Genomic DNA, 27,205 nt, shown 5'->3' on the forward strand with positions numbered 1-27,205 from the left:
CTTAGAGGGCTGTCGGCCAATCTGAAGAGGTACTGCAGCACTATGCTTGAGCTAAGTCCCAGGACCACACTTCAGGTAATTAGCAGAGGTCCCGGCGGCAGGAGGGTAGGGGATTCTCTGGGGGGGGTGGGGGGGGGGGGGGTTCACTGTTGGTTGAGTACAGGCTGTGGGGGAGGGATGGCCGGAGCTCCCAGGTCCCTGAGGGAAGGACATCCCAAATTGAAGGGTCCTACCGATTGAGGCTGTCCCCCCCCACCTTCGCAAATGAGATCGAGGGTGGAAACGTTTTCTGTCTCGCACCCTTATCTTACTGGTGTCCACCAGCCTAAAAGTTGTGGCTGGGCGGGAATAGGCCTTTAAGTGGCATGGGCAGCCCTGTCCACCCCACCATAAAGTTGTATCTCGGCTAGGGGAGGCGGAATCCCGGATGGAATCCCGTCTATGCAATCTAATGCTGCCAAACCCCCCACCATCACCTCAGCTCAGAACGCACCGTGGAGAACGTAAACTATTGGCAGTAGTCTAGAACCCCAGGACTCTAAGCTCTGAAGACTTTATACCTCATCATCGGAACACCAAAATATTAATGACTAGCCACAAGGACTTATTATTCTCAAGGAGTTTAGCAAGAAATGCATTTTTAATTCAGCTTAATCACAGGTGAACTTTTCACCAAAACCCAGTGAGAAACATAAACCCTGACAATGATTGTACTCTGCACAGTTTATCCCACTCAACAGGTGGACTTTCATCTCTAGCATACATTGGACAGGCAGAGTAACCATTTCACCCACCCACCCAAAGGTACCAGCAGCCAACCTCATTTAAATAGAAGGGGCAAGCAGTTGGCACCAATTGTCATGTTCACAGACAGCGTCAGGGAGGGTGAGAAATCCACTAGGTCAATTACTGACGTGGGCTTGCAGCAACACCTTAAAAGAAGAGGACTGAAAATATCTGCAAGTCCACAGAGCAGCAGAGTTAAATGGCAGGGAAATGTACTGTATTAAATTGTTCAGGGATTGCCAGACACCACAAAATGCACTGTGCTAAAATAACATTGAAACCTCTTTCTTCACCCAGTTGATAATATTATAAACTGCAAATTCAACGCGCAAATCACTAAGACATGTCAGAAAGTAGCTTTAACCTATTCCCAGTATTTTAACACAAAAGCACTGGTTTGCCTGGGTTTGATTATGTATTTTCATTCAGAATTTTATTACCTGCTTTTATCTGATAGATTGCACGATTCTCGCCAACACTGTTGGATGACAGGCATTCCACCGTAATGTTGCTGTCCAGTTCATTGGTGTTGAGAATGCTTTCCACTTCAGTCCTTCCAAAGCGGGGCTGAACTATTATTCTGTTTGTCCCATGTAGTTCTTCTGTTGTTGTAGGTGTGTCTGAGCACCTGTAATAAGAACATCAGAAATAGGAGGAGAAGTAATCCATTTGGTCCTTCAAGCATACTGCACTATTCAACTAGATCATGGCCGATCAACTCCACTTTCCCCTTCTGTCCCCATTCCCTTCAATTCGCTCAGTATCCAAAAACCTATCTACCTCGGCCTTGAATGTATTCATTGACATGGCATCCACAGCTCCTTGGGGTGGTGTAGTCCAAATATTTCTATTGTCAATGATAAGTTGCCAAAATGAAGAACTGTTGTTTAATTTTAGCTTGGATAACATTTCCTTTAATTAACTGACAATAAATAAGGGAGAGAATTTGCATCAAGTTACCATGATCTCCCTCCCCTCGCACATTAATTGAGGTGAAAGGTCAGCAGACAACCTGAAGCAAAGGTTAAATAGGCCTTTCTGAGGTTTTTCTGCAGGGGTTCCCAGAGAAGAATTGCGACAGAAATTCCAGACGAAGCATTTAACAATTGCATGTATTCAAATACAAAACTACAGCCCAGTACAATACAAACTTTGCGAAAATTGTTCAATTGTCTTTCAGATTGGCAGTTGGAAAAGGAAATCGGTGCCATTCAAACTAAAATCTGCTGCTTCACATATTTCATTACAGTATGGCTGGCAGCAACTTTCAAAAGTAGGTGACAGTAATTCAGATGCACCCCTATTTGCTTGGTGTTTGTGACTGTGGATTGTTAAATCATTGGGCGAGATCTCCCAGCTGGTCACTCTGGCGGGACCTTCCTGCCATGGGTTTCCTAGCGACCTGGGGTGGATTCAATGGGTAATCCCACTGACAGTGGCAAGAGCAGAAGATCCAACCGCTGGCCAACAGTAGCCACCCTCCGCCACCGAGAATCACGCCACAGTGTTGGGGCGGACGTGCAGGGATGCGGCCGGAGCAGGCTCCGGGGATTCCCCTGACACCCAGGGCTGCCAGTCATGGAGGCCCGCTCTTGCCTTTGCCAGGGTCTCAATGTTCTCAGCCATGGAGCACAGGGACTGTGCCACGTCCCTCTGGGACTGTGCCATGTCACTCAGAGACCAGCTCAGGTCAGCCAGCACCAGGCCAATGCCCTCAATGCCCCCGCCATGACCCATTCTGACTGGGCCAAGCTCTGTACCACGCTGCAATGTCCATGTGGCCCTGGTGACAGGGCCGCCCTGTCCAGTGCTTCGGCCACCACCCAACAGAGTGCCCCAGGTCTTGGACATTTTGACCCATGGCCAATACCTTCGCACCCAAGGCCTCCAGCCTGGACGTCAACCGAGGCCTGGATAGCACGCATGGTCGCCACTGTCTCCTGATCTTTTAGGCGGTTGCACTCCTCCAACAGCACCTGCAGGTGCTGGATGGTTGCTGACAGCCCCTCATGTAGTCCTCGACATTGCGCCTGCATTTCCTACAATTGATGGGACCACTCCTTCCAGCAGCCCAAGAACCATCTGGATGGCAGCTAGTCCCTGGGGTCGTGCTGCCCTCCAACCATTGTCCCTGCGGGGTTCCTATCTTCACCTAATGTACAACTGCATGTGTGTAGTCGCACAACATAGTGTCCCAGGAGCCACTTCATTAACAAGCGTAACTGAGGCGAGTGTCTCTGGGATGGTGGATGCCGGTGACAGCAGTGAAATCAGTCTTGTCTCCGCCATGTACTCTGAGGTGCCGCAGGGCTGTGACCTTGGGGGGGGGGGTCGGAAGGACAGCGGCAGGTCCCGCCTCATCGCCAGGTGAGCCAAGAGGTTGCGGAAACGAGTGGGGGACCTCAGATGGACCCAAATCATCGGCAGGTGATCATGCAAGGCACAAGACAAGACGTATGGTTAGGTCGCAAGTAGACATGGTATGGGAGGGGGGGGTTATCTCAATTTATTGGGGGTTCACTTCAATTTCCGATGCTGACCTCTACCTCTGCGACTGACTGCTCTCCAACTCCATCGACCAGGTCCATCGCTCTCTGCTCTGTGACAGTGAGGGGATACAGGTCTTCTCCCGCTCCCTGCGGTTGTGGGCCGCCTTTTCCTGGGGGGACAGATAATGACAGATAATGATGGGTATGGGGAGTGTGGCTTGGGAGTGCTGCCAGGGACACAGTGGTGGTGGTGACTTATCTTGGCCGTCCTGAGTTGATCATGCAGTTTCTTCCTGCACTGTTATCTAGTTCTGGTGGTGGGGTCCACGATGTTCACTGTCTCTGCCACCTGTGCCCAGACCCAGTTGACGTCGGTGGGTGGAAGCTTCCTTCCCACCCCGCTCCCTCTCCTCCAAGGCCTCCAGCAGCATCTCCAGCTCTGCATTGGCAAACCTCGGTGCCGCTCTTCATGGTGGCATCTTCATGGCTGGAATGACAGTGTGCGAGGAGTGGATTGCTGACATGCAGCTGCAGCTTGTCATGCTCTCAAGTGCCAATCCCAACCCCAGCGATTCACACGCCGGCGTGCATTGGAATCGCACTAGTTCCATGTCCTGATGGTGTCGCCATCGGGATCATCGAACACCCATGATTCAGTCGCAGCATCAGCATTAGTCTCTCAAATGGAGAATCCAGCTCAGTGTTACTATCATGGGTTCTGTGGGTCCTTGCATGAGCCCGATCCTAGAGTTGAATCTTCAATCACTCACTTCGCAGGAGTTTCCAAAAGGTGGGATCTGTCCTTGGATGCTAGGCCACGAGTTTTCCTTTCTCAGGCACCACTTCCGGACCCCTCTTGTCATCAGATGTTCTCAAAGAATTGTGAACCTTCAATCAGGAGTTCTTCCAAGTAGGTCTCTTCTGAGCAAACATCTCCTAGGCATTGGCGTCTATGTTCCATTTCTTGAGGTAAGCCTACAAGGTGTCTTTGAAGAACTTCCTTTGTCCTCCTCTTGTTCAGGAAACTTCCTTGAGTTGGGTGAATAAGATTTGCCTTGGCAGTTAGAACTCTGACATCCTAAACATATTGGCGGCCCAGCAGAGTTGATTTTAGAACATAGAACATAGAACAGTACAGCACAGAACAGGCCCTTCGGCCCTCGATGTTGTGCCGAGCAATGATCACCCTACTTAAACCCATGTAACCTGTATACCCGTAACCCAACAATCCCCCCCATTAACCTTACACTACGGGCAATTTAGCATGGCCAATCCACCTAACCCGCACATCTTTGGACTGTGGGAGGAAACCGGAGCACCCGGAGGAAACCCACGCACACAAGGGGAGGACGTGCAGACTCCACACAGACAGTGACCCAGCCGGGAATCGAACCTGGGACCCTGGAGCTGTGAAGCATTGATGCTAACCACCATGCTACCGTGAGGCCCCGATTTTGGATTATCATGGCCTCAATACAGGTGCTGTTGGCTCCTTCAAGGACACTAATGTCAGCACGCCTGTCCTCCCAGCTGATTCAGAGCTAAAGTACATTTGGATTTTGCAATGTGTTTTAAGCTGAGTTGTTTACGAGTCTCCCTGATGTAACATTCATCCTTACAAGCTTCAGTGATTACTTCAAACGCTTTAACAAACATTAATGCCTTGGTTGATATGTGCAAGCCTTTTGTAAGAGAATGTGAACTCTGACAGGTATTGCAGCAAAACAATCACCCACCACTAAGTGTACTGCCAAAGGATATCCCAAAATGATGTCAGAAGAGATGTGTGCCAGGACACTGTGCTTCAGCAGCTGCTGCTTTCAGAGGTTGAGCTTGTAACGTTAACAATTGATATGTCAAAGACCGTCTCTTCCCTCCCTCTCCTCTTTCCACCCTCCCCTCTTCCCTCCCCGCTGTTTACAAATATTTCTGTGGAAAATATATTTTGTTAAGCATTGTGTTTCAGTGAGAAAATATATTTATTGCAAGAAATTTGTAAAAGTTGAGGTAGTTTAATGTCATTGTTCAACTGATAAAGTTAAGTTAAATGTAAACAGGTTTCAAAGTTTTGTATTTATAAAATTATTTTTGTTAATAAATGTTTTACATTAAACTTTACAAGCTCCTATAAATGTCCTACTGAAACATCAGAACACAACATTAATTATAAGTATTATAAATGAATAAGATAATTGAAGTAAACAAGACAGAAACATAATAACATGGGTAAAATGGTGGCACACTTGTTAGCACTACTGCCTCACAACTCCAGGAACCCGTGTTCAATTCGGAGCTTGGGTGACTGTGTGGTGTTTGCGCATTCTCCCAGTGCCTGTATCCATTACCTAGAACCATAGAATAGAACCATAGAATTCCTGCAGTGCAGGAGGAGGCAATTCGGCACATCAAGTCTGCACCGATCCTCTGAAAGAGTACCCTATCTAGCCCACACCTTCGCCCTGTCCACAGAACCTAACGTGTACATCCCTGGACACTAAGGGGCAATTTATCATGACCAATCCCCTTAACCTGCACATCTTTGGACTGTGGGAGGAAACCAGAGCACTCGGAGGTAAACCACGCAGTCACGGGAGAACGTACAAATTCCACACAGTCACCAAAGGCCGGAATTGAACCCAGGTCCCTGCTGCTGTGAGCCAGCAGTACTGACTACTGTGCCCCCGCTCTTTCCTCTGGGTGCTTCAGTTTCCTCCCACAGTCCAAAAACTTGCAGGTTAGGTGGATAGGCCTTGCTAAATTGCCCCTTAGTGTCCAAAGGTTATGTGGGGTTACAGGGACAAGGTGAGGTTGTGGGCTTGAGTAGGGTGCTCTTTCGGAGTGTTGCCACAGACTCGATGGGCCAAATGTCTTTCTTGTGCACTGCAGTGATTCTCTAAACACTAATCAAAAATATCAGCGGTTACAAGGACAGTGACAGCAAAAAGCCCTGGAGCGCTTTTAAAATCTTCTGACTATAATCTACATTAAAATATACAAACATTTTGAAGCATGCCACACATAAAATTATATAATAATAGTGTGCAGATTTAAATAGTTTCACAGATTTAAAACAAATAACCAAACCTACTTTCAATTATAAATAATCACCTCAATCATAAAATATAAATTAAAAATTACTTTCAAAGAATCAACAGTAACAGTAATGCCTGTTTAAAAAAAAGAGCAAAAAACCTGTTAAAAAATCTTCTACATACCTTTACAACATTTTTTTAAAAAGTTACCTGTTGTTTAAATGCTTGCCCTCAATGGGCGTTCCCAAACTGGCCGCGTCATAAAGGGGTGGAGCTGCACACCTTCTGCTCTGCGCTGGAGCCTGCGCAGACCAGGCTGCTGGAGCCCTGAGGCTGTCGCAGGGAAAGGAAAGTTGGACGCATCATCCAAGCGCAGGTAAGGGTGCAGTTTTCCGTATTAAAATCGACGGCCTGTGGCTTCCCGACGTTAACCGGAAATTACGGGCCATTATAAAAAAAGCATAGGATAGATGCAATGGTATAAAAACATTCTCTATTTGTTACCTTGGTTTTCTAACTATCTGAGCAAATGAAGACGTTGTTAAAGCTGTAAGGAACTGGGAGCTCTAATGATGTGTCATCTGAAGTACCTCGGCTAACAAAGGCAGAAGACAGAATAAAAATAGACTTTCCCAAATCAAAACTACAATAATCCTCTTATTGAACAAGTAACTGAGCAGATTTCTCCAGCAGTGCCCTGTTTAATTACAACCCCGTTTCATGTCAGTTTGTTACCACCAGGAAAACGGACAGTGCAGTTTTCAACTGGTTTGTAAATACTTAAATGCATGGTTGGGATAGAACATGGTGATCACTGTTCACCGTTATGGCTTTAATGTGTATTTTAAGGCAAAATTTTACACCCTTGGATCTTTTACTTCCATGCTTCTTTGCACTAATAACTTTATTTTCTCTGCTAATGTACTTCATACAAATAAGCCAATTACAGATATACAATAAGCCTCTCAGAGTATTCTTGCAGTAATTTGACCAAATACATTGGACATTTACAACTTCATTGTAAATCTTATTGTTCTGAACAGAAATGCAAGAACATCCTTAAGCTTTACTTCCATTATTTAAATAAGGCAAATTACATCTCAGATTCCTCACCGTTTCTGTGGTCCAGGGCAATGAAGCCACTTTATTTTTGGCTTTGGAAACCCTCTTGCTACACAGCGAACTTTACCTGGCTTGGATTCTTCAACAGTAATTATCTCGGGGCTGCCTGCATTGTAGCAGAATAGATGACATTACTGATATTCTTGACAGCTCATTGAACATATCTGAGAGTCCATATTGTATATTATGTTAATGACTAGTTCAGGTTTTACTGAAAAATTGCATATACAATGGTGAGGATTAAATCATAATATTTATTTGCTGTAATTCATATTGCTCCATGAGACAGATGTGTCACACATAACCTATTTAAGTCATTTACCAATCTAGATAATTACAAAACAAGACTGGGGCCATGCAGTAAATACATATTATATACTTATTACATATTATATCAAATAATATCCATGATCTGTTGTGATATTCACCATATGCTATCATAATAAATGAGAAAGTCATGGAAGATATGAAGGTAAAAGAAAAGGTATAGAAAATTATAAAATGTATGAGGAAGTAACAGAATGGGGCCATATTATCGGATGGAGGAGCACCGTTAACTGATGAGGTGCAGAGGACAATCTCATGGGACATAAAAATGAAGTCTTTTATAAGTCTATCAGGAGGAAGGAAGAGTTAATATGCAAGTTGGATCATTTACCACTGATATTGGGAGGTGGTGCCTGAGGACAGCAAAATGGTAGGATTGTTAATATATATTTTGTGACTTTTTTAACCATTGGAAGGGAAAGGAGATACCGGAGTTGAGGAAAAAGTATAAAAGAGAAGACAGACTCCAAATAGTTTGTGTCAGCAGGGGAAGTATCATGGGAAAGTCCCCCCCCCCCCCCCGGAGACTGACCCCCTGCCCCCCACCAGGACAGCCACCGCAGACGTGACATCAACCTCCCGGCGGGTGGTACCATACGTGAACCACACTGGTGGGAACTCGGCCGGTCGACCGCAGGGAATCTCTTTCAACGGCCCCTGACCGGTGCCGCATCAGCCGCGCACGTGACTGGCGCCGATTCTCCAGTCGCCAGAGATCATTCTCTGCCCCCGCGCCGAGCGCAATTTCAGTGCAGAGGCTCGGAGAATCCCGACCAAGTAATTTTCCAATGGGTTGGTAAGTAACAAATGGGATTCCTACCTTTACAAAAGAAACAAGAGATGGACCCACACATTTCAGACTTTTGAGCTTTAACCTTGGGCGTGATTCAGCGAGCTGAAGTTAAAAGTCCCGTTGAACGGCACGTTTAGCAAGGTGTTTCTCGGTGGCTGCAATGCCAAGAAACATCTCACTATCCAACAGTACTTGGCCATTTTCTTTTTGCCTCGGGGCATTTCTCCCTGTTGAGGGTACACTTGGAGGAAAGGTTCCTCACAGATCGGAGCGCCATTTTGTCCGGCAACACTGATCATCACTCCCCTCCCTTTCTGGCTCCCCCTGCAATATGACACCATCCCAACTATGGATGGCTCACGGGAATGCCCCCCTCACCCTCTCCCTCTACTTGGCAAGGCCCCCCAGGTCTAGCCCCTGCCAGTGCCAATCTGCCCCCTGGGCATCCTGGCAGTGCCATGATGCCTGGGTGTCAGTGCCATGGTGCCCTAATGCCAGGGGAAGTGCCAGGGTACCACCATGCCCTGTCCCCGACGATCCGTGGTCTCCAATGGCCTGTGAGACACCCCCAGATCCTGTTACACTACACTGGGACCACATTTATGTGAACCAGTACTAAGTGGCACCCTGGTGCGATCTCCCAGGCATGGTCGGTGAGCCTCGGGCACCGGGTGAATCCAAAATCCAGATATTTCAATGAGCCATTAGCGAGGGCGATCCAACTCACGCTGGGTGGAGCGAGTCCGGTGATTTGGATAATAGAATCATTATGTTCTGGGATCATGTCTTCAATTTACAGTAAAATGGAAAAATGAAAGGGCCATATGACCTGCTTTGAATTCTGCCGACACGAAGCCTGGATGGTTTGGTTGTTAAAGACTAAAGTGAGGCACGGGTTGTTATACTGGGAAGAAAGTGCAAGATATTCATATTTGTAAATAATGTCCCGAGCAGCTGTGCTAACGGTGGATAGACTGTTAAAGCCAGATTTTCACAGTGTCGTGGAGATTCCCAGGACCTTTAAAAATTACAGATAGAACCTAGATTCAGAAGTCCCGCCCCATTTCCGACATTCCTGTTTTTGCCGGAAGGGGAAAGGGCGTGGTGACCCACACATGAGGGAAACCCAAACTCAGTAGGGTCATTTGAACTCGGCACTGAATTCAAAAATTAAGAAAACTAATAGAATTGTGAAGAGAATTGATCACAAAAGTTGAGAGGTTATTTCAGTTCTACAGGTGATTCCATGGCCGGGATTCTCCGTACTGGCAACCGGCCATTGGGGTTTCCCATTGCGGCCACCGCCACACCGTCTGGAAATCCACGGGCTTAAGTGCACTGCCGAAAAACGGGATCGCCACCGGGCAACAGACCCCAGTCTCCACAGGTGTGGCGGGCTCCCTGCCCTGTGCCACAGGAACATGCAGACAGCTGCTTTACATGAATTTCGATATCATTAACAAGGCTGAAAGCCCCGAATCTGCTCTCCCCCCCCCCCCCATTATGCTCCACTTCTCACAGCAGGAACTCCACTGGGCGGGCTTTGGTGCTTGTAGTGACAAGCGCTGTCCTGATGTGATGGATCCCGTCGGGGGTCAAGGGGATGAGTCCATTACTCCTATGCTTCTCTGCCGCTGCCAGGCTGCAGAAGGAAGATCTCCCAAGAGTCCTGAAGATTGGATGGGCTCGGGTTGTGGGTAAAGGGTGGATCACTGGGTCCCTCCCCTGGGATGGGGTCCAGTGTCTGGACTGCTCCTTCCACGACTGGACAACCTGAAGATCACAATTGGCATGGTGATCTCCGGCAGCTCATCCTGGTTTGATCTGTTTAAATGCTGAAGTGGCCTTCTCAGTCGGAACTACTCTTCCTGGCACTTGCACAGCAGATCAGGTAGTTCATTGAAGATTCCAGTCAAGACAATTTTTACTTTTCTCACACCTGCTCCCTCAGTCCAAGATTGTAAAACTGCAGCTTTTTGAATTGTCCCAGCCTTCAGTGAAAGCCCACAACACTTGAAAACCTTGAAATCCCCTAATTCAGGGGTGGGCAAACTTTTCCGTGCAAGGGCCACATTCAGAAATTCACAATTTTAAAGGGCCGCATAGTATATTAATTAATAGTCCCGGTTGTAACCAATTAGCGTGCGGCATATACCTCAGCGCTTCCCCCGGCGGCATCCTGCATTTAGCCCTCTTTTTCTCTACTTTTCAAAAATGGCGCTTCACCCGGTTATGATCCTGGGCACCTCATATAGAACATAGAACAGTGCAGCACAGAACAGGCCCTTCGGCCCTCGATGTTGTGCCGAGCAATGATCACCCTACTCAAGTCAACGTATCCACCCTATACCAGTAACCCAACAGCCCCCCCCCCCCCCCCCCCCCCCCCCCATTAACCTTATAAAAAAAAGGAAATATTTTTTTTTATGACTTGATCTTGGTGGGCCGCATAAAGACCTTTGGCGGGCCGTAGTTTGCCCATCCCTGCCCTAATTCCTTTGAGATGATAAGCATTCATTCAATTTCACAGAGCAGTGCCTTTCGAGCCTTTGATTGACAGCTTAATGGTTTCAACACAGCTGCCAAAAGTTTTGTTTCTTTATATTTCCCATGACACTTGAATGCATCTGAAGTACTCTCCCCTTGATTCTGAGGGAAATGTCCATAAACATTCTTGTTATGATTGGCAACTCCTCACCACATCAACAATGCTAAGTGCTTTCAGCAGTTACAAAAGAGTAATTGAAACCACTTTGCTGCTTTAATTTGGTTAAGAGCTGTCAATCATAACAAAAATGTTTATAAACATTGCACTTAGAATCAAGGGCCTCAGCTCATGGTATGAGAGGCACAATTTTTCAGAGTTGAAGCAAATGCTTCTGAAGAGCAGAGAGATCAGTAGAATTGTCAATCTGTGGAGTTATTTAATCTTCATCCCTTTAAAAATTAAAAAAGCAGCCAACATTTGTCAGTGGCAGGTTAAAAAAAGGTATGCAGTTATTTAAATCCCAGCCTGTTAAATGTTTTGAAAAACAGTGGGCGCGATTCTCCCAAAACGGGAGAAATCGTAAGGCTGGCGTCAAACCCGGGCTGGTCCCCGGTCGGGGCTAGCAGCCCGACGCCGCAAGCTCCAGCATCACGGGCTTAACGAATTTCGTTAAGCCCGCTTGCTGGAGTTAGCGCCGGCTGACGCGTCATATGACGTCAGCCGCGCATGCGCGGATTGGAAGACTCCAACCCGCGCATGCGCGGATGATGTCATCGCGTATTTGCGCGAAACCCGCGCATGCGCGGGCCAGGATGCCCCTCAGCCGCCCCGCGAATGGATACTGCGGGGCGGCGGAAGGACAAATAGTGCGCGGGCATCGGGCCCGCTGCCCGCGATCGGTGCCCACTGATCGCGGGCCCATGGCACCCTTGGCACGGCCGTGGTACTGCTGTGCCAATCGGTGCCATGGTTATGAAAAGCGAGTTTGTGACGCCGTTTTTACGAACGGCCAGACCAGGTGTGTTTGCCGTTCGTAAAAACGGCGTAAAGGGCTGGGACTTCGGCCCATCGAACAGCTGTGAATCGCTGCCGGCCGTAAAATAACGGCGGCAGCGATTCGGGTCGGGAGTTGGGCGGGGGGTGGGGGAGAATAGCGGGAGGGTGGGAAAAATGTCGGGAAGGCCCTCCCGCTATTCTCCGACCCATCGTGGGGGGCGGAGAATTTCGCCCAGTCTGTGTCAGTGAGTGTTGATTAAAGAAATTTAAATGTAGTGAATGTTTTTCTTACTGCCCAAAGTTTCTTTTTAAATAGCGAGTTCAGCAATAGACAGTAGAAAACTTTATTCAATATCAGCATGAGTTCTGAGATCTTCCCATGGTTGAAACTGGGTGAGTTGGCAAGGTTGAGGTATAGACAAAGAGTGCTGGATGGGAGGAATAGTTTGGTACATAGTTGGCATAGGGGCTGTAAAGGGTTATGAAAGTGGGTGGAAGGGTATAGATTAGCATGAAGGGTATGAGGGGTCATGGGATACATAGAGAGTCATAGGTTGGCATTGAGGGTAGAAGTTGTCATGGAGGTTATGAGGATCCATTTAGTTGGGGGCACATGGTGGAATGGGTTGGCATGGATAGGATAAGGGGTGAGGGCTACATTTTGTCTTGTTGCTTATTCCATAGCCTCGACAAAGTGCTGGTACAGCAAGCCTGGCCTTTGACCCATCCCACAGCCACACCCAGCATCCTCCAACCTCTCTCCAGGGTTGCAGGCCACAAATTCCATTTTTCCATTTCCACCTGGCTGCCAGCAATAACAACCAGAACAACACACCTCCCCCCCCCCCCCCCCCCCCCCCGGCCCAATGGACCAATAATCCTTCTGGGAAATCTTTCCCAGGTTGGGTTTGCACAGCCGGAAATTATCCCAACTCTGCTCCTGACCAGGGAGAAGATATTCAGACCTAAATGAACCCATGATTTCTTCCGAACATTTGTCACATGACATACTTCAAACCATTTGTTGAACTTACTATTTATGTGCACATCAAATGAAACTGATGAGTTTGAATCAGAATTCGAAGCAAAAAATGTATAAGTTCCACCTTCTGTTCCCTTTACTCGAACCAGATGGAGTTCGCTAATGTATCTATGAATGTATGGTAATAATAGAACAGTGACTGATAGATCAAAACGCAATAGAAACAACATTATATTTGTAGTGAGCTTGGAACATTTCTTTCAATAATATCCATACAAAATAATGATTATGAATTATTGAATCAGATAGAAAATAAAAATGAAGTTACTGTCAAAGAGTCTTGCTGGCACAAATCTTTTATAAATATGGAGAATGATTCCTTCAGACTTATATTATTGTTGATTCTTTTCTTTTAAAATATAGATCAATTTTTAAAACTTTTTCTCTTTTATCTCTGTCTTTTATTCCAATCTATTTTACTCTTTTTATTTGTGACTATTCTGATGATTGAGGGTTCTTCAATCTGATTGGTAAAGGACTGATTGCTTGTACTCTTCACATAGGGTTCAAATCCTCTGTAAAGCTTGCTACACTTCTTGGATATTTATCGGAGAAGAGTTTCAACTGCAAAAGCTTGCAGAAAGTCTATGGACCAAATGTAGCAAAAGCTGGTGACATTTGTTTGCTACTGATCACAGAAATCATCCCAATAATTTTGAATGATCAGATTAGCAGCCTATTGTGATGTGAGAAGGGTGACTGTTCACTCGTGGACAGAACTTTCCCATTTCCATGGAAACGGGTTATGTGCTGGGATTGGGAGTAAAAGAAATCAGGCCGGGGGGCCATGGCAAGTGGTCAGTCAGTCCCACTATTGGACCAGTTGGAAGAGAGATGCCACTGCCATGGGGTCTTCCTAATAGTGCTCAGGCGCTACGATGCTGGAGCGCAACAACTTAACTTGAGTTAGACTCCATTGGGGGGACTAGGGAGCCACGGATGACTGTTTTTTATCAGTGCAGCATGGTACCTCTCGAATGTGATAGCCAAAGCGTCAAACACAAAGTAATTCATTCTGTCAAGGTGATGGGCCAGACAGCTGTGACCAGAAGGGATTTTTAAACTTCTGCAATCCTGTGATGCACACTTCCATTGTGAGACACCCTCATCATCTCCTGCCTGTCTGAGCAACCATTAGGGTTGCTGACTAGGCATCACTGATAGGCCTCCCATTTCACAAGGCTTCCTGCCACCGTAAATTGCACAGGGGCCCCATTTGAGGCTCCTTTATTGGTGCTTCCTGGAAACATTCAGTAATGTCCCAACATAGCCAATCCTAAATTCCTGACCCAGAATTCAGACCAACATCAGGATCATGATGTTTACCAACTGGGAAAATGTCATTGTCACTATCATCTAACAGTACAAAGATAAAGCAACTAGCAAATCAATGTCAACTATTGCCATTCATGGTATTAAGAATACATTCTAACTAGAAAGTATTATACATTTGTTTTACTTGTGTGCAATAACATTTGGATATTTGGTACCTGTTTTCAACTTTTGCAGGTTTAATAAAATGATCCGATGTGTTGAGTAATGTCTCATTCATGTGAATCCAATACTTTTGTTCAGGAGTTGGATAGGCATCAAACTCCACTTTTAGCACAAGGTTGTTTCCAATATTTACATGATGCACACTGCTCTCTGCAGGTAACAACTTTATAAATCCTTCAGCTGATTGAAACCATATAAAGGAAAGACAATAGATCATGTCAGACATTTAACAGTACTTATAAAAGCAACTTTTGAAAATCTTTCTGCGTTAATTATAATAGATAAAATAATTCTATTTTAAATTTATTTAAGAAAAAACATTTAAAAACTGTATGCATGTATTGTGTTAATAGTATTTGCTTATGATGATGTAATGATAGACAAATATATTCTAGCTCTATTTAATTATTACGTTGTGAGTTGTACTGCACCAGTGGCAACTGGAAGAAGAAGCCTCAAGGAAAGTACAACCGGGAACCTAGCAATCAATTCAGAGCTTCATGGATCAGAATGTTGAACTATTCGATTCCTAATCACATTATCATGTTTGCATCAGTGAAAATTTGAACTTGCTTTGCATCAATACAATATTTTCTGGAGAATTATCAAATATAAGAACAGTGCTGCCAGTTTCTGAAGTTTAGCGAGATCCAGATCACACCGGGCGGAGCGAGTCAAATGATTCACAATCAGCCTGGCGGGGAGCCCGACATGGGGCTTTCACATGACTCACCTGTTGCCCACAGATCTCTGTTCTGCGGAACAGTGTCACAGAATCGTGCCATAAGACCATAAGACATAGGAGTGGAAGTAAGGCCATTCGGCCCATCGAGTCCACTCCGCCATTCAATCATGGCTGATGGGCATTTCTACTCCACCTCCACCTACCAGCATTCTCCCCGCCCTTAGTCATTTTTTAGGAGAATCGCGCCGTATGTTTCTAAACGTCAGAGAGAAATTTAACACTGACGTGTTATATTTTGTACATATGCACATCGCGCTTCTCCTTAAATGATTTAATGGCTAGGTAAGACATAAGGGAGAAGGGTGTATAAAAGAATGTTAAAAGGTTAAGTGGAGACAGGTGAAAGGAGGCTTGTGTGGAGCATAAATGAAGACATAGACCAGTTGAGCCAAATTACATGTTTCTGTGCTAGAGACTCAAACTAACCAGTCACAGTAATATCCGAGCTATATTAGCCCACAATTAGCTGTAACAAATAGAGCGTTATTCTGCAGAGTTAGTTTGTGAATGAATAATATTTCAAGTGAACTTTGGATAATTTCATACCTTAGTTACATCACAGAATTTGTGTTGTGCAAAAAAGAAACCACTTTACATAGGCCTTTTTTAACCAGATCATACAAACTCCGAATCCACTATTTCAGTAACATTTATCTTTTTCAGAAATATAATGAGGTATTTTACCTACAACCTGTAGAAACACTGAAGCATTTGACACACCAAAACCATTTTCAGCAAAACATATGAAACGTCCGGTGTCATTGACTGTCACTGAATCAATACACAATACTTGTACAGCTTGATAATAGTCAGGAAAGTTGTTGGATGACTTTGTCACTTCAGCTGCCTGGAAGTAATACATGAGAGAGAATAATTTTATTTCAAGCAGTCAGTTGTTTTCGGAATAATAGTGAACTACACTTAACATCCTCTTGTCAGAGCTTGTGCTTAGCAACATAATTCTTTACTATATTCTGTTTTGCAGAATTTATTGGCTTAATTTCTGGATGATTTTCATAAATCCCTGTAGTTGCACGCTGTGATAAATCATGGCAATTAAAATTCCAGGTAAGGCTGGTAGCCGAAGACGTTAACTTTCTTCAAGCACAAAGTTCTAGACGTCAGTCATAATATATTTATGCTTCTGCTTGGCCAATTGCATAATAAATCACAACTTTTGGCATATTACCTTAATTGCAATCTAAGTAACCTCTTAGAAACTGATGGTAATTGAGAGATCAGTCCAAGAACTTAACTGCATATCTTCCCTATTTGCTTGTAGATTCAAAGTTAAACAAAATACAGCACAGCAAGATACAAAGCAAAAGAGTAAAACAGAAAATAGATAGCCTGAAAGTTCATATGGTTGAAAAGTCATTGACCTGAAATATTAACCCTGCTGCCAGTTCTGACAAAGAGTCAAAGGACTCAAAGCATTAACTGTTTCTCCCCTAATAGATGCTGGCAGACCTGCTGAATTATTCCGGCATCCTCTGATCTGTATCTCCAGCAATTTCTGTTTTTGCCATTAATATGGTCAGATTTTTCATTTGCATCATTAATTTGGTTTAATTTCTCCATTAAAATCATAAAGTAATATATGAACAAATTTGTTATTCATTAACCAGTAAACTTGATTTTAATGTAAAGCGCGTATCAGGGAGATAATAATCCTTATTGTCACAAGTAGGCTTACATTAACACTGCAATGAAGTACTGTGAAAAAACCCTAGTCGCCACATTCTGGCGTCTGTTCGGGTACACGGAGGGAGAATTCAGAATGTTCAAATTACCTAGTGGATTGTGAAATCCCACTGTCAGTCCACTGGTTCTGAGGTTCAAAGCATAATTTGCCTGCAAAAATCATGTTTAGTCAAGTTGATTTTAGTTTGGTTGTAAAAGTAAAATCTTAAACTGCGAAAACTTGCTATGTCAGTGGAAGCTCCATAATGATATGCATATATTTTATATTTTTGGGTGACATTATGAATATATTCTGTGTAGATAAGGAAAGCTGTGTGTCCAGAGTTAAGCAAAGGAGAGGTTTTTGAGTCAAATTGTCTGGCATCTAAGGGATGAAAGAGTAAAGGCCTCTTTGCAGTGTAATGAGGCCTTACAGTGGGTTTTAGTTTACAGCTAAACAGAATTGTATAGAATTTGCGCAGAGTGAATAGAAATGAAACGGTTGGCTGGATGAAACAATAGAGATTTATTCAAAGTATACACTTGACTCTCCCCTTCCCAACCTGCACCCAACTTTGGATGCAAGATGCTGTGACCGGCAAGGAGTCCATGAAATGGAGGGCACGACAGTTTTGGCAGCTGATGCTGGCATCGGCGACCTATTGGGGAGGGGAAGGCGGCCCAAGTGTCAATGTGGGGAATTTTCGCCCCTGGTGTTCCAGCGTATACGTGAATATGACCAGTAATGGGACCCAACGCCGGATAAAAGCGGATGCAACGTGGGTAACTACCTGATCTTCCTTGAACAGGCCCAATAGGGGCTTATGGCCTATGAACATTGCAAATGTACGCCCGTAGACATACTGATGGAATATTTTCACTTCAAAGACGACGGCCTGACCCTCCTTCTTGATCTGCGCGCAGTTCCTCTCTGCATCAGCAAGTGTTCTGGAAAGAAAGCGATGGGGTGCTCCAAACCATCGACATGCAGTGGGAAAGGATGGCCCCAACCCCATAAGGAGAGGTATCGCATGTCAGAAGGAGTGGGTTGGATGGGTCAGAATGGGGCAGTAGTTTGGAAGACGAAAGTTGCCGCTTTACTTCAGAGAAAGCTGTCCACTGAGGCTGGGCCCAATCCCATGGGTGGCCCTTTTTTAACAGTCGGTAGAGAGGGGATAACAGGGTAGCCAGGTCCGGGATGAGCTTTCCATAATAGTTCATACGTCCCAGGAAAGAACGGTGTTCCGTCAGTCCTCCCAGGACGGGGTCATGTCAGATGGCCTGCACTTTGTCTTTAACGGGGTGTAGGCCATGGCATAGGCCATGGTGGTCCGCACGGTAACTCAGATGTGTGACCTCGGCTGCACTAAAAATTAATTTTTTTCTGGCGGAGGCATATGCCAGCTGCCTCAAAATGCCTCAGGACTTCGGCCAAGTTCTGTAAATGCTCCTTGCCGGAGGAGCCTGTAATTAGGACATCATCCAGGTACACTGCCACTCGGGGCAAACCCTGCAGGATGTTATTCCATCACTCTTTGGAAAATAGCATACGCCGCGGAGACCCCAAAAGGCAACCGGGTATATTCGCATAGCCCTCGGTAGGTATTTAGTATTCATCATCATAAAACGTCATGAGGTCCAAGACCAGCTGGAGGTATGTATGGCTCATGTCCAGCTCCGTATGACCAACACTGAATTTTGCATATAAATCCACGTTGTAAGCGACCGAGTAATGGTCCAGACGATAATCTCCCCACAGGTGTACGGAGCCAGCAGGCTTTATCACAGGTATGACTGGGGCTGCCCAGTCAGTTGAACAGCGCGGATGATGCGTAAACTTTCCAACGGATATAATTTGGTGTCCACCTTAATGCAGCTACTGGTATGGGGCGGTCGAGCGCAGAAGTAGCGCTGCTGCACCAATGGATCAACACTAATGCAGGACTCTTGCCACCCAGCCCCCCCCCCCCCCCCCCCCCCCCCCACAAAATGATGGGAAATATTCTGGTCCAAGCCAGTACATGCGGCAGACCCACTGCCAATCCAGGTGGAGATGCCGCAGCCAGTTGCGGCCTAGCGGGCTCAGCCCACTTCCAGTGGTAGGCTGGCCAACTGCTGTCCGGACGTAACCAGGGCTACTGATGTGCTCGCAATTGCTAACGGCTCTCTGCTATATGGAGCAAGCCGGGAGCCGTTTCCCGCAAAGCCAACGTCTGGAGGCCTGACCAATTTTTATCGAATGCACAGCAGCTGACCATGGAGAACGCACTCCAGTTTCGAGCTCCCTTTGGGGGGGGGGGGGGGGAGCTGAGCTGAGCTGAGTGGCAGCATTCCGGACCTCCTGCAGCAGTAGCCAGTGTACCTGCGGTAATGGTCCCACCGATGGGGGTCAGCTTCTTCGTCTCGTGGAAAAACCGAACGGCAGTCGGAAGGATGGCATTGATTCAGGACTGTCATGCCCTGGAGCTCCTGGATGCCCTGCTCAGTGCTTCCACAGGAGATGTCAATCGTAACCACCCTCTACAGATCCAGGTGAGTTTCAGCTGAAACGTTTTGTTGCGTCGCCACGTAGCAGATTCCGGACCAAACAATATCTCAGGGTCTCATTTAGTGTGGTGCCAAACTCGCAGGTCGCAGCCAGCTTGCACAATCGAGCCAAGAAATCGTTCTCTTGAATGACGTTATGAAACCTGAACAGGAGAACGATTAGCGGGGTTTTGGGGGCTAAAGTGGTCCCTCACAAGGGCCACTAAGGCGACAAAAGACCACGTATCCAGTGCATCCGGGTAGGTCAAACTTTATGATACTGTTGGTCGGTCCGCTAAAAGCCGTGAGCATTATTATCGTTTACCATTCGTCCCCAACAATTGCATTGGTCCAAAGAAAATACTCGTTCAATTTATTGCTCCCAATCTTCAGTAGCCGCATCGTACGGCTCCAGATTTCTAATGTGGGGCATCTCTGCCGGTGGGTTGGAGGCCTCCTGAGGCCTGAACGAAGTAGCACTCGGAGCTGACAGCAGCTCCACTGGTCGCCAGTGTAAAATCCGCGCAGAGTGAATACACATGGAAGGGTTGGCTAGATGCAACAATATAGATTTCTTCAAAGTACACAATGACTCTCCACTCCCCAAAGGGTTTCCCAACCTGAGTTTTTATATTATGAGGGCTTTCCTCATACCGAGGAAGTTTGCATTCTATGGAGGTCACAGGGAACTGGATAATCCACACCCCAAGGCCTCCGTGGGGGTTGTAACAGTTTGAAATTTATATTTGGGGTAAAGTACTGAAATTGTAATGTGATTATTGCATTTTAAACGAGGTTCAAAGGTGACAAGAAACATTTGCACCTTACAGGAGCTGTGAGTAAGCAGAAGCAGACATTTAAAATTTTATTGATCCAAAATGGAGGAAGTGTATAGTTTAAAGGGATTAGTGAAGACAATTGAAAGCGGTCAATGAAATGTGTCTACAAGGACAGATTTTCAGCTGGAGTGGAGCTGCTGCAGGGGAAACCCACTGAAGACCAGCTTCGTTGTACTGGAATTGCTGAAAAGCTGCAAATTAGGAAAAGCAACTTGTGGAGCATTCTGTTTGAATCAGCCTTTGGAGAAACCATGGGCCGGATTCTTCGGAAACTGGCTGGGGCGGGCACCTCCGGCTCGAAGGAGTGGCATGAACCACTCCGGCGTCAGGCCTCCCCGAAGGTGCGGAATTATCCACACCTTCCAGGGGCTAGGCAGGTTCCAGAGTGGTTTGCGCTGCGCTGGCCGGCGCCGAAGGGCCTCCGCCAACTGGCGCGAGTTGGCGCATGCGCGGGAGCGCCAGCGTGTGCTGGCATCATCCCCCCGCATGCGCAGGGGGGTTCATCTCCGCGCCAGCCATCGCAGACTGTTACACCGGCCGGCGCGGAGGAATAGAGTTCCCCCATGGCACAGGCCCGCCTGCAGATCGGTGGGCTCCGATCATGGGCCAGGCCACCACGGGGCCAGATCCCCCCGCGCCCCCATGAGGCCGCCCATGGAGCCAGGTCCCGCCGGTAAATACCTGTCGTAACATACGCCAGCGAGACCCGCCGAAAACGGGCGGCCACTCTGCCCATCGCGGGCCGGAGAATCGCTGGGGGGGGGGGGGGCTGCTGCCAACAGCCCCCAACCGGCGCGGCGTGATTCCCGCCCCCGCCAAATCCCCGGCGCCGGAGAATTCGGTAGCCGACGGGAGCGGGATTCACGCCCCCCCCTCCCGGTGATTCTCCGACACGGCAGGTGTCGGAGAATCCCGCCCCATGTCAGTGTGTCTGGCTCTGGAAAGTCGTAGAATGTACTTTAGTATGTAGTGAAAGGCAAATTCTTGATTTGGCTAATATTTCCTTGATTTATACAGTTTTGAATTGATAAGGGCTGTTGCCAAAATGTTAGTTTCATTGTGTACCTTTTATAAGGCATTTCTGAGGGGGTTATCTTGCAAGATCTTTTCGAGCTGTGTATCTTTTATCCTATGTGTTTTAAGGTTTACTTTTTATTTCAATAATCATTTTAATTCTTCAAAATTTAAAATTTATGTGCTTTTATGTTCAGTAGTTCACCTTCCATGTTTCTACAATGAAAAAAACACAAGCTGCAGTTGTTACCTTAAAATTGATATTAGAATTGTATCGGGCTCTATGAGAGAATCGGAATAATGTGATAATTTTGTAACTTACTCATTATTTCCTTTAAGAACAGCAACCTGAGCTCTACTAGCTTACAGGTGGGCACTTAGTTAAGTTCCACTGCCTCATCAAAATCTTAGCTATGCCAGAGGTTTAAGCTGATTGTGGAACTAGTCCGCAGTGAAGGAATTAAATGTAATAATGGGATGTTATTCGTCTGCCTACAGTTAGTAAAGGACCACATAATGGGAACATCAGCCTGACCAAGTAAGGGTGTGGTGCTATGAATGAGGGTGACACAGTAAAGATTGGAAGATTGGTGTTTGGATACCAAAAGAATGAGATTCAGTCATTATTGATTAGTTACATAACAAAGTTCCTTTTAAGAAACAATTCTGCAACATTGCCTGAAGCTCATGGTGCTGACTAATTCCCTGTTACATTGTGGGGAGGAAGTGCGGGAAGTTCATAAGAGTGGAAAAACATGAAAAGAGTTGCATAAGTTGTTTTGAAGTCAATGGAAAGTATCATGGTATAAAGGGGTCGTCCAATACATAAACTAGGCAGGTCAGTTAAAATTATGGCTCATCTCTCTAGGGTCAGCTCAACAACTCCATTGGCATCTCATTTACCGTGCAGCCCTGTGACTGGCCAATACAACCATCAACAATAGTGACATAAACACCCAGTGCTCTCCATCCCCTCATTCCTCATCTATGTGTTTACAATCTGCATCGTTAACCTATGATCTGCTTTTCTCCACTTGCAAAGGCCCATCATGCAGATCTGTCATCAATTCTAGTCAAGTAATTGGTTTCTACCTTTTACCCTTTAATCTGCAAGAAAAAACAGGAAAATGTTTTAAAGCTTTGGATGAATCATCTTTAAATCATCCCCAATTTCACAAGGTACAGTAAGCATATGTCTTACTCAATGGTTTTGTAATCAATTTAACCTCATTTAACCAGCTTGTTTTTCCCATTTGCAGCAAAACATTTTTGCCTCTTTTTTTCACATCATGAGCGCGATTCTCCGCTCCCCAAGCCGGGTGGGAGAATCGCAGGAGGGCCGGGCGACTCACGACATGCCCTCCTGGCACCCCCCGCGATTCTCACACACCCCGCTCGGATGAATCGCCGCTCGCCGTTTTTCACTGCGACCGGCAATTCTCCGGCCTGGATGGGCCGAGCGGCCTGACGTTCCCGACCGGTTCACAACAGCGGCAACCACACCTGGTTGCTGCCGTCGTGAACATTGGCGCCAAATGCTCGTTTGTGGCTTATGGGGGGCTGAGAGGGGAGTGAACACCACAGCCATGCTCGGGAGGGGACTGGCCCGTGATCGGTCACCACCGATCGTCGGGCCGGCGTCTCCAAGCGACACACACTTTCCCCTCCGTCGCCCCGCAAGATCAAGCCACCACGCCACGAAGACGGCAACCGCGCATGTGCGGGTTGGAGCCGTCAGCCATCGTGACGTCAGCCGAACATGCGCAGGTTGGAGCCGGCTTACCTGCGCATGCGTGGCTGACGTCACTTAGGCGCCACCGTCGCTTCATTCTCGGCGCACTGCCTTGACGCAAGTGTCAAGGCCCAGCGGCCGAGAGTTACGGAGCGCCGCTCCTAGGCCCCCGGGTGTGGGTGAATAAAGGGCGGAATTCTCCGCTCCCGCACGGAATCGGGAAGGCCGTCGTGAACTCGGCCGAGTTCACGACGGTCTCGGAGGCCGCACCTCGCATCTTATTCACCCCCACCCAGGGGGCTAGGAGCGGCGCTCTGTAACTCTCGGCCACCGGGCCTTGACGCTTGCATCAAGGCGGTGCGCCGAGAATGACGCGACGGCGGCGCCTAAGTGACGTCAGCCGCGCATGCGCAGGTTGGCCGGCTCCAACCAGCGCATGCGCAGCTGACGTCACGACGGCTGACGGCTCCAACCCGCGCATGCGCGGTTGCAGTCTTCCCCTCCGCTGCCCCGCAAGACGTGGCAGCTTGATCTTGCGGGGCGGCGGAGGGGAAAGAGTGCGTCGCTTGGAGACGCCGGGCCGACAATCGGTGGGGACCGATCGCGGGCCAGTCCCCTCCCGAGCACGGCCGTGGTGCTCACTCCCCTCTCCGCCCCCCGCAAGCCACAAACGAGCATTTGGCGCCCATGTTCACGACAGCAGCGACCAGGTGTGGTTGAATCGCGGGGGGTGCTGGGGGGCATGTCACGAGTCGCCCTGCCCTCCCGTGATTCTCCCACCCGGCGTGGGGAGCGGAGAATTGCGCCAAAGGTGCGAGGAGCGGCCTCTGAGGCTGTCATGAAACTCGACCGAGTTCACGACGGCCTTAACAATTCCGCGCGGGAGCGGAGAATTCCACCCCATTTATTTTTATATCAGTGCATGGTCACCACAAGGAATAATTGATTCGAGAAGGGCTGGAGTTTTTAGCAATCCATGGACATTGGAACAATGACAGTTTGGCTGATCTGTATCCCAACTCTTATTGCATTACTTCCTTAATATCGTTGGCTCGCAAAAATCTCAGTTTCAAATTGAAAATTGTGAATTGAGCTACTGTTTTCTTTTTGGTGGAGAGTCCCATATCTCTACCACTCTTTTGTGTGAAGGAGTTTTTCCTAACTTTTCTCCAAAATGATCTGACTCTGAGTTTAAGGCCATGAGTCCTTATCCTCCATAGCCCAACCAGTGAAAAAGTTTCTTTCTATCTAGTTTATCAATTTCTTTCAAAACCCTATTAACTTCAATCATTACAGATATTAACGTTTTTATTCCAGAGAAAAAAAGCTCAGTTTACGTCATCTCTCCTGTCTCAGCCCTGGAAGCATTCTGGTGAATTCGAGCTACACTTCTTCCAAGGTCAATACATCCATTCACAGATCTTCGCACAATCTATCGGTTACATTGCGCTCAAAAAACAACGCGGCACGGCACAACGTGACTGGTAGATCCACAACCAGGATCTACCCAGCTCACCTAGATCTAACGCGATCTAGAGAGATGTCACAATGTGAATCCCGCCCATTGTGGGCAGGATCACTTTCTGGCAAATCTGTATATTAGAGCGAGACAGCTATTCTCACTCTGATATGCATTCCCGCCATCTAATCAAGGTGTTGGGATCTGACTCCCTCGCCTTGGAGACCTTGGACGAGTCCTGTTCAGTGCTGGTCTCCACAAACAGGGACCAGGCGGAATGCAAATGGAGGCCCCCAGATGCATGCCCTCTGTGCAGGGTGGCACCTTGGCACTGCTGCTGCCACCTGGGCACAACGGCAGTGCCACACTGAGGACCCCAATCTACTCTGATAGGCGTTATAGAGCTGGGTTTCTCAGCACTCCGAGACCCCAGAAACATCCAGCTGACCTCACGCTATGGGTCTCTCCCACCATTCAGGTAGATCACAGCCCACGGGGAGTTCCTCTCCGGGCTAGCCTACACTTAAAATGATTTTCATCACTAGTGAGCTGAGCACCCTGGTCAGATAGGCACCGCGGAGATCGGGCCAGCATTTTGAAAGGGTGCCCTGATGTCTACGTGAGTTTGACACTCCCCTCCCATGGGCAATGTCACCCCTCATACACATGGGCCAACCACCCACACCCCCCAAGTAGGGACACTGGAATCGCTGATGGTCCCCTCCCCGTTTCAGGCCATCCCTTGCCGTTCAAACCCCTACCCATCATACCCTCCATCATCTCTCCTTTCATGGGCATAGCCCCACTCAGGCCCTGGCCCATGGCATTGGCATCCTGGGGCAGTGCCAAGTTGGCAGTGCCAAGGTGCCAGCCTGACAGTGCCAAGGTGCCCAAGTGTGAGAGGGAGATTCAGCGTGTCAGCTTGCCTGTGCCTGACCATCTAAGGGTCTCCAATGGCCTGGGATACCTCAGAGGTGCTGTGACGACTGATCCAGATTTGTTTGGGCCAGTATTAATTGGCGCCCACGTGACCTCTCACTGGGGAGCTGGTTAGATCACGGGAGGCCATTAGATTAGGCTTCCACCTTGCTAATGTTATGGGAATTGCCCTTAATTAGCTTCAATTAGCTCCACGCACATCTAGCTGGGATCCGATCCCGCCAGGTCGGTGGAACATCGAGGGCCGAAGGGCCTGTACTGCACTGTAATGTTCTATGTAATGGGAACGTGTCGGTTAGATTGCAAATCGCTCAGCACCCGCCGCAGTTTAAAATTTTGCCCTCTCCCACGATCTTACTGGCCCGCACGGATCCTCGCTGGGGGCAAACATGCATGTTTAATCAATCCCATCACACCCAGAACTGTACACAGTACTCTGGGGGCTGGATTCTCCGCCCCACTGCGCCACATTTCTGCCCCGATCCGCTGGCGGGATTCTTCGTTATGCCGGACGGTCAATGGGGTTTCCCATTTTGGGACAGGCCCATGCCATCGGGAAACCCCCGGGCACCGGCAAAACGGAGAATCCCGTCGGCGTAGAATCCCACCCAAGATGTGGTCTGGCCCAGTGCTTCTGAAATGAAATGAAAATCGCTTATTGTCACGAGTAGGCTTCAATGAAGTTACTGTGAAAAGCCCCAAGTCGCCACATCCCGGCACCTGTCCGGGGAGGCTGGTACGGGAATCGAACCGTGCTGCTGGCCTGCTTGGTCTGCTTTAAAAGCCAGCGATTTAGCCGAGTGAGCTAAACCAGCCCCAAAGTGTGGTTCGCGACCACTGCTGATCCAGGTGCTGAACCGAAATGCAAGTCACTGAGGCCCAAAATGACCGAGGCCATGTGAGAGAACAGGCCAGAACCCTTCCCCACCACTTATGTGGTTCACATAACTAGACTGGTTTCCACATGTATGGGACGAGCCATCATTAGCGCGAGCAGCAACAATGTTGTTTCATAAGTGAAACTTGGGTAATGGTTAATTTTGTTTTATTCTTCGCTCCACAGATGCTGCCAGACCTGCTGGGTTTTCCCAGTGCTTTCTGTGTTCATTACAGGCAAATGTTAAATACACTTACTGAGCTTTGTGGATGAATCCAGTTCACAGTTACTGCGTGGTTTACATTTCTTATTTTGCACTCCATCTTAAACTTCTCTCCTTCCTTCAGCAACTCCTTATTTATCTCCACGGTGATTTCTGGGGCTCTCTTGGGGACTAAAACATTACAAGAACACTTTATTTGTGACTTATTATTGCTGACATAGAATAATGCACCAATAACTGCCTCTTTCTGCTCCAAAGCAATGAATGTTCATCCCATTGGGAACCAACAAAAAGCACTTTATATTTGAATTTGCAAAGCACTGCAATCTTCATCTTTTGTTTCATGCAATTAAATATTTATTCAACTAATGGAATTAAATATTTATGTTAATTATTACAAAATATTTGCTGAAAAATAGGTTTCGTATCTCAAATTTGGAAATCAACATTTACGGTTGAAAATATTGAAAGCCTGCATATTCCACAATACATTTTGCTGATTAAAACTGAAAAATTCACGAGAGAGCAAACTTCCTCAACTCAGTATTGTGCAGACACGTGTGACAGAAACTGTTTCCATCTGATAGAGATTTTTT

At 47.2% G+C, this 27,205-nt stretch overlaps 1 protein-coding gene and 1 long non-coding RNA gene across 3 annotated transcripts in view; one reads left to right on the forward strand and one right to left on the reverse strand.

Annotated features, from left to right (window-relative positions):
* The window catches only part of kita (KIT proto-oncogene, receptor tyrosine kinase a), a 131,435-nt gene that overhangs the window by 49,428 nt on the left and 54,802 nt on the right, over positions 1-27,205 (reverse strand). For both annotated transcript variants that reach the window (XM_038791166.1, XM_038791168.1), the window contains 6 exons: positions 26,644-26,780; positions 16,002-16,164; positions 14,566-14,752; positions 13,068-13,183; positions 7,421-7,535; positions 1,227-1,414 (listed from right to left, as the gene is read on the reverse strand). In XM_038791166.1, coding sequence (XP_038647094.1) covers positions 1,227-1,414; positions 7,421-7,535; positions 13,068-13,183; positions 14,566-14,752; positions 16,002-16,164; positions 26,644-26,780 — 906 coding nt within the window. The remainder of the gene's footprint in view (positions 1-1,226; positions 1,415-7,420; positions 7,536-13,067; positions 13,184-14,565; positions 14,753-16,001; positions 16,165-26,643; positions 26,781-27,205) is intronic.
* LOC119962910 lies at positions 8,450-26,978 on the forward strand. The gene is made up of 3 exons (XR_005459991.1): positions 8,450-8,552; positions 24,429-24,510; positions 26,573-26,978. It is a non-coding gene; the product is annotated as an uncharacterized LOC119962910 (long non-coding RNA).

This window comes from Scyliorhinus canicula, chromosome 3 (assembly GCF_902713615.1).
Source record: "Scyliorhinus canicula chromosome 3, sScyCan1.1, whole genome shotgun sequence".
Taxonomy (NCBI): Eukaryota; Metazoa; Chordata; class Chondrichthyes; order Carcharhiniformes; family Scyliorhinidae; genus Scyliorhinus; species Scyliorhinus canicula.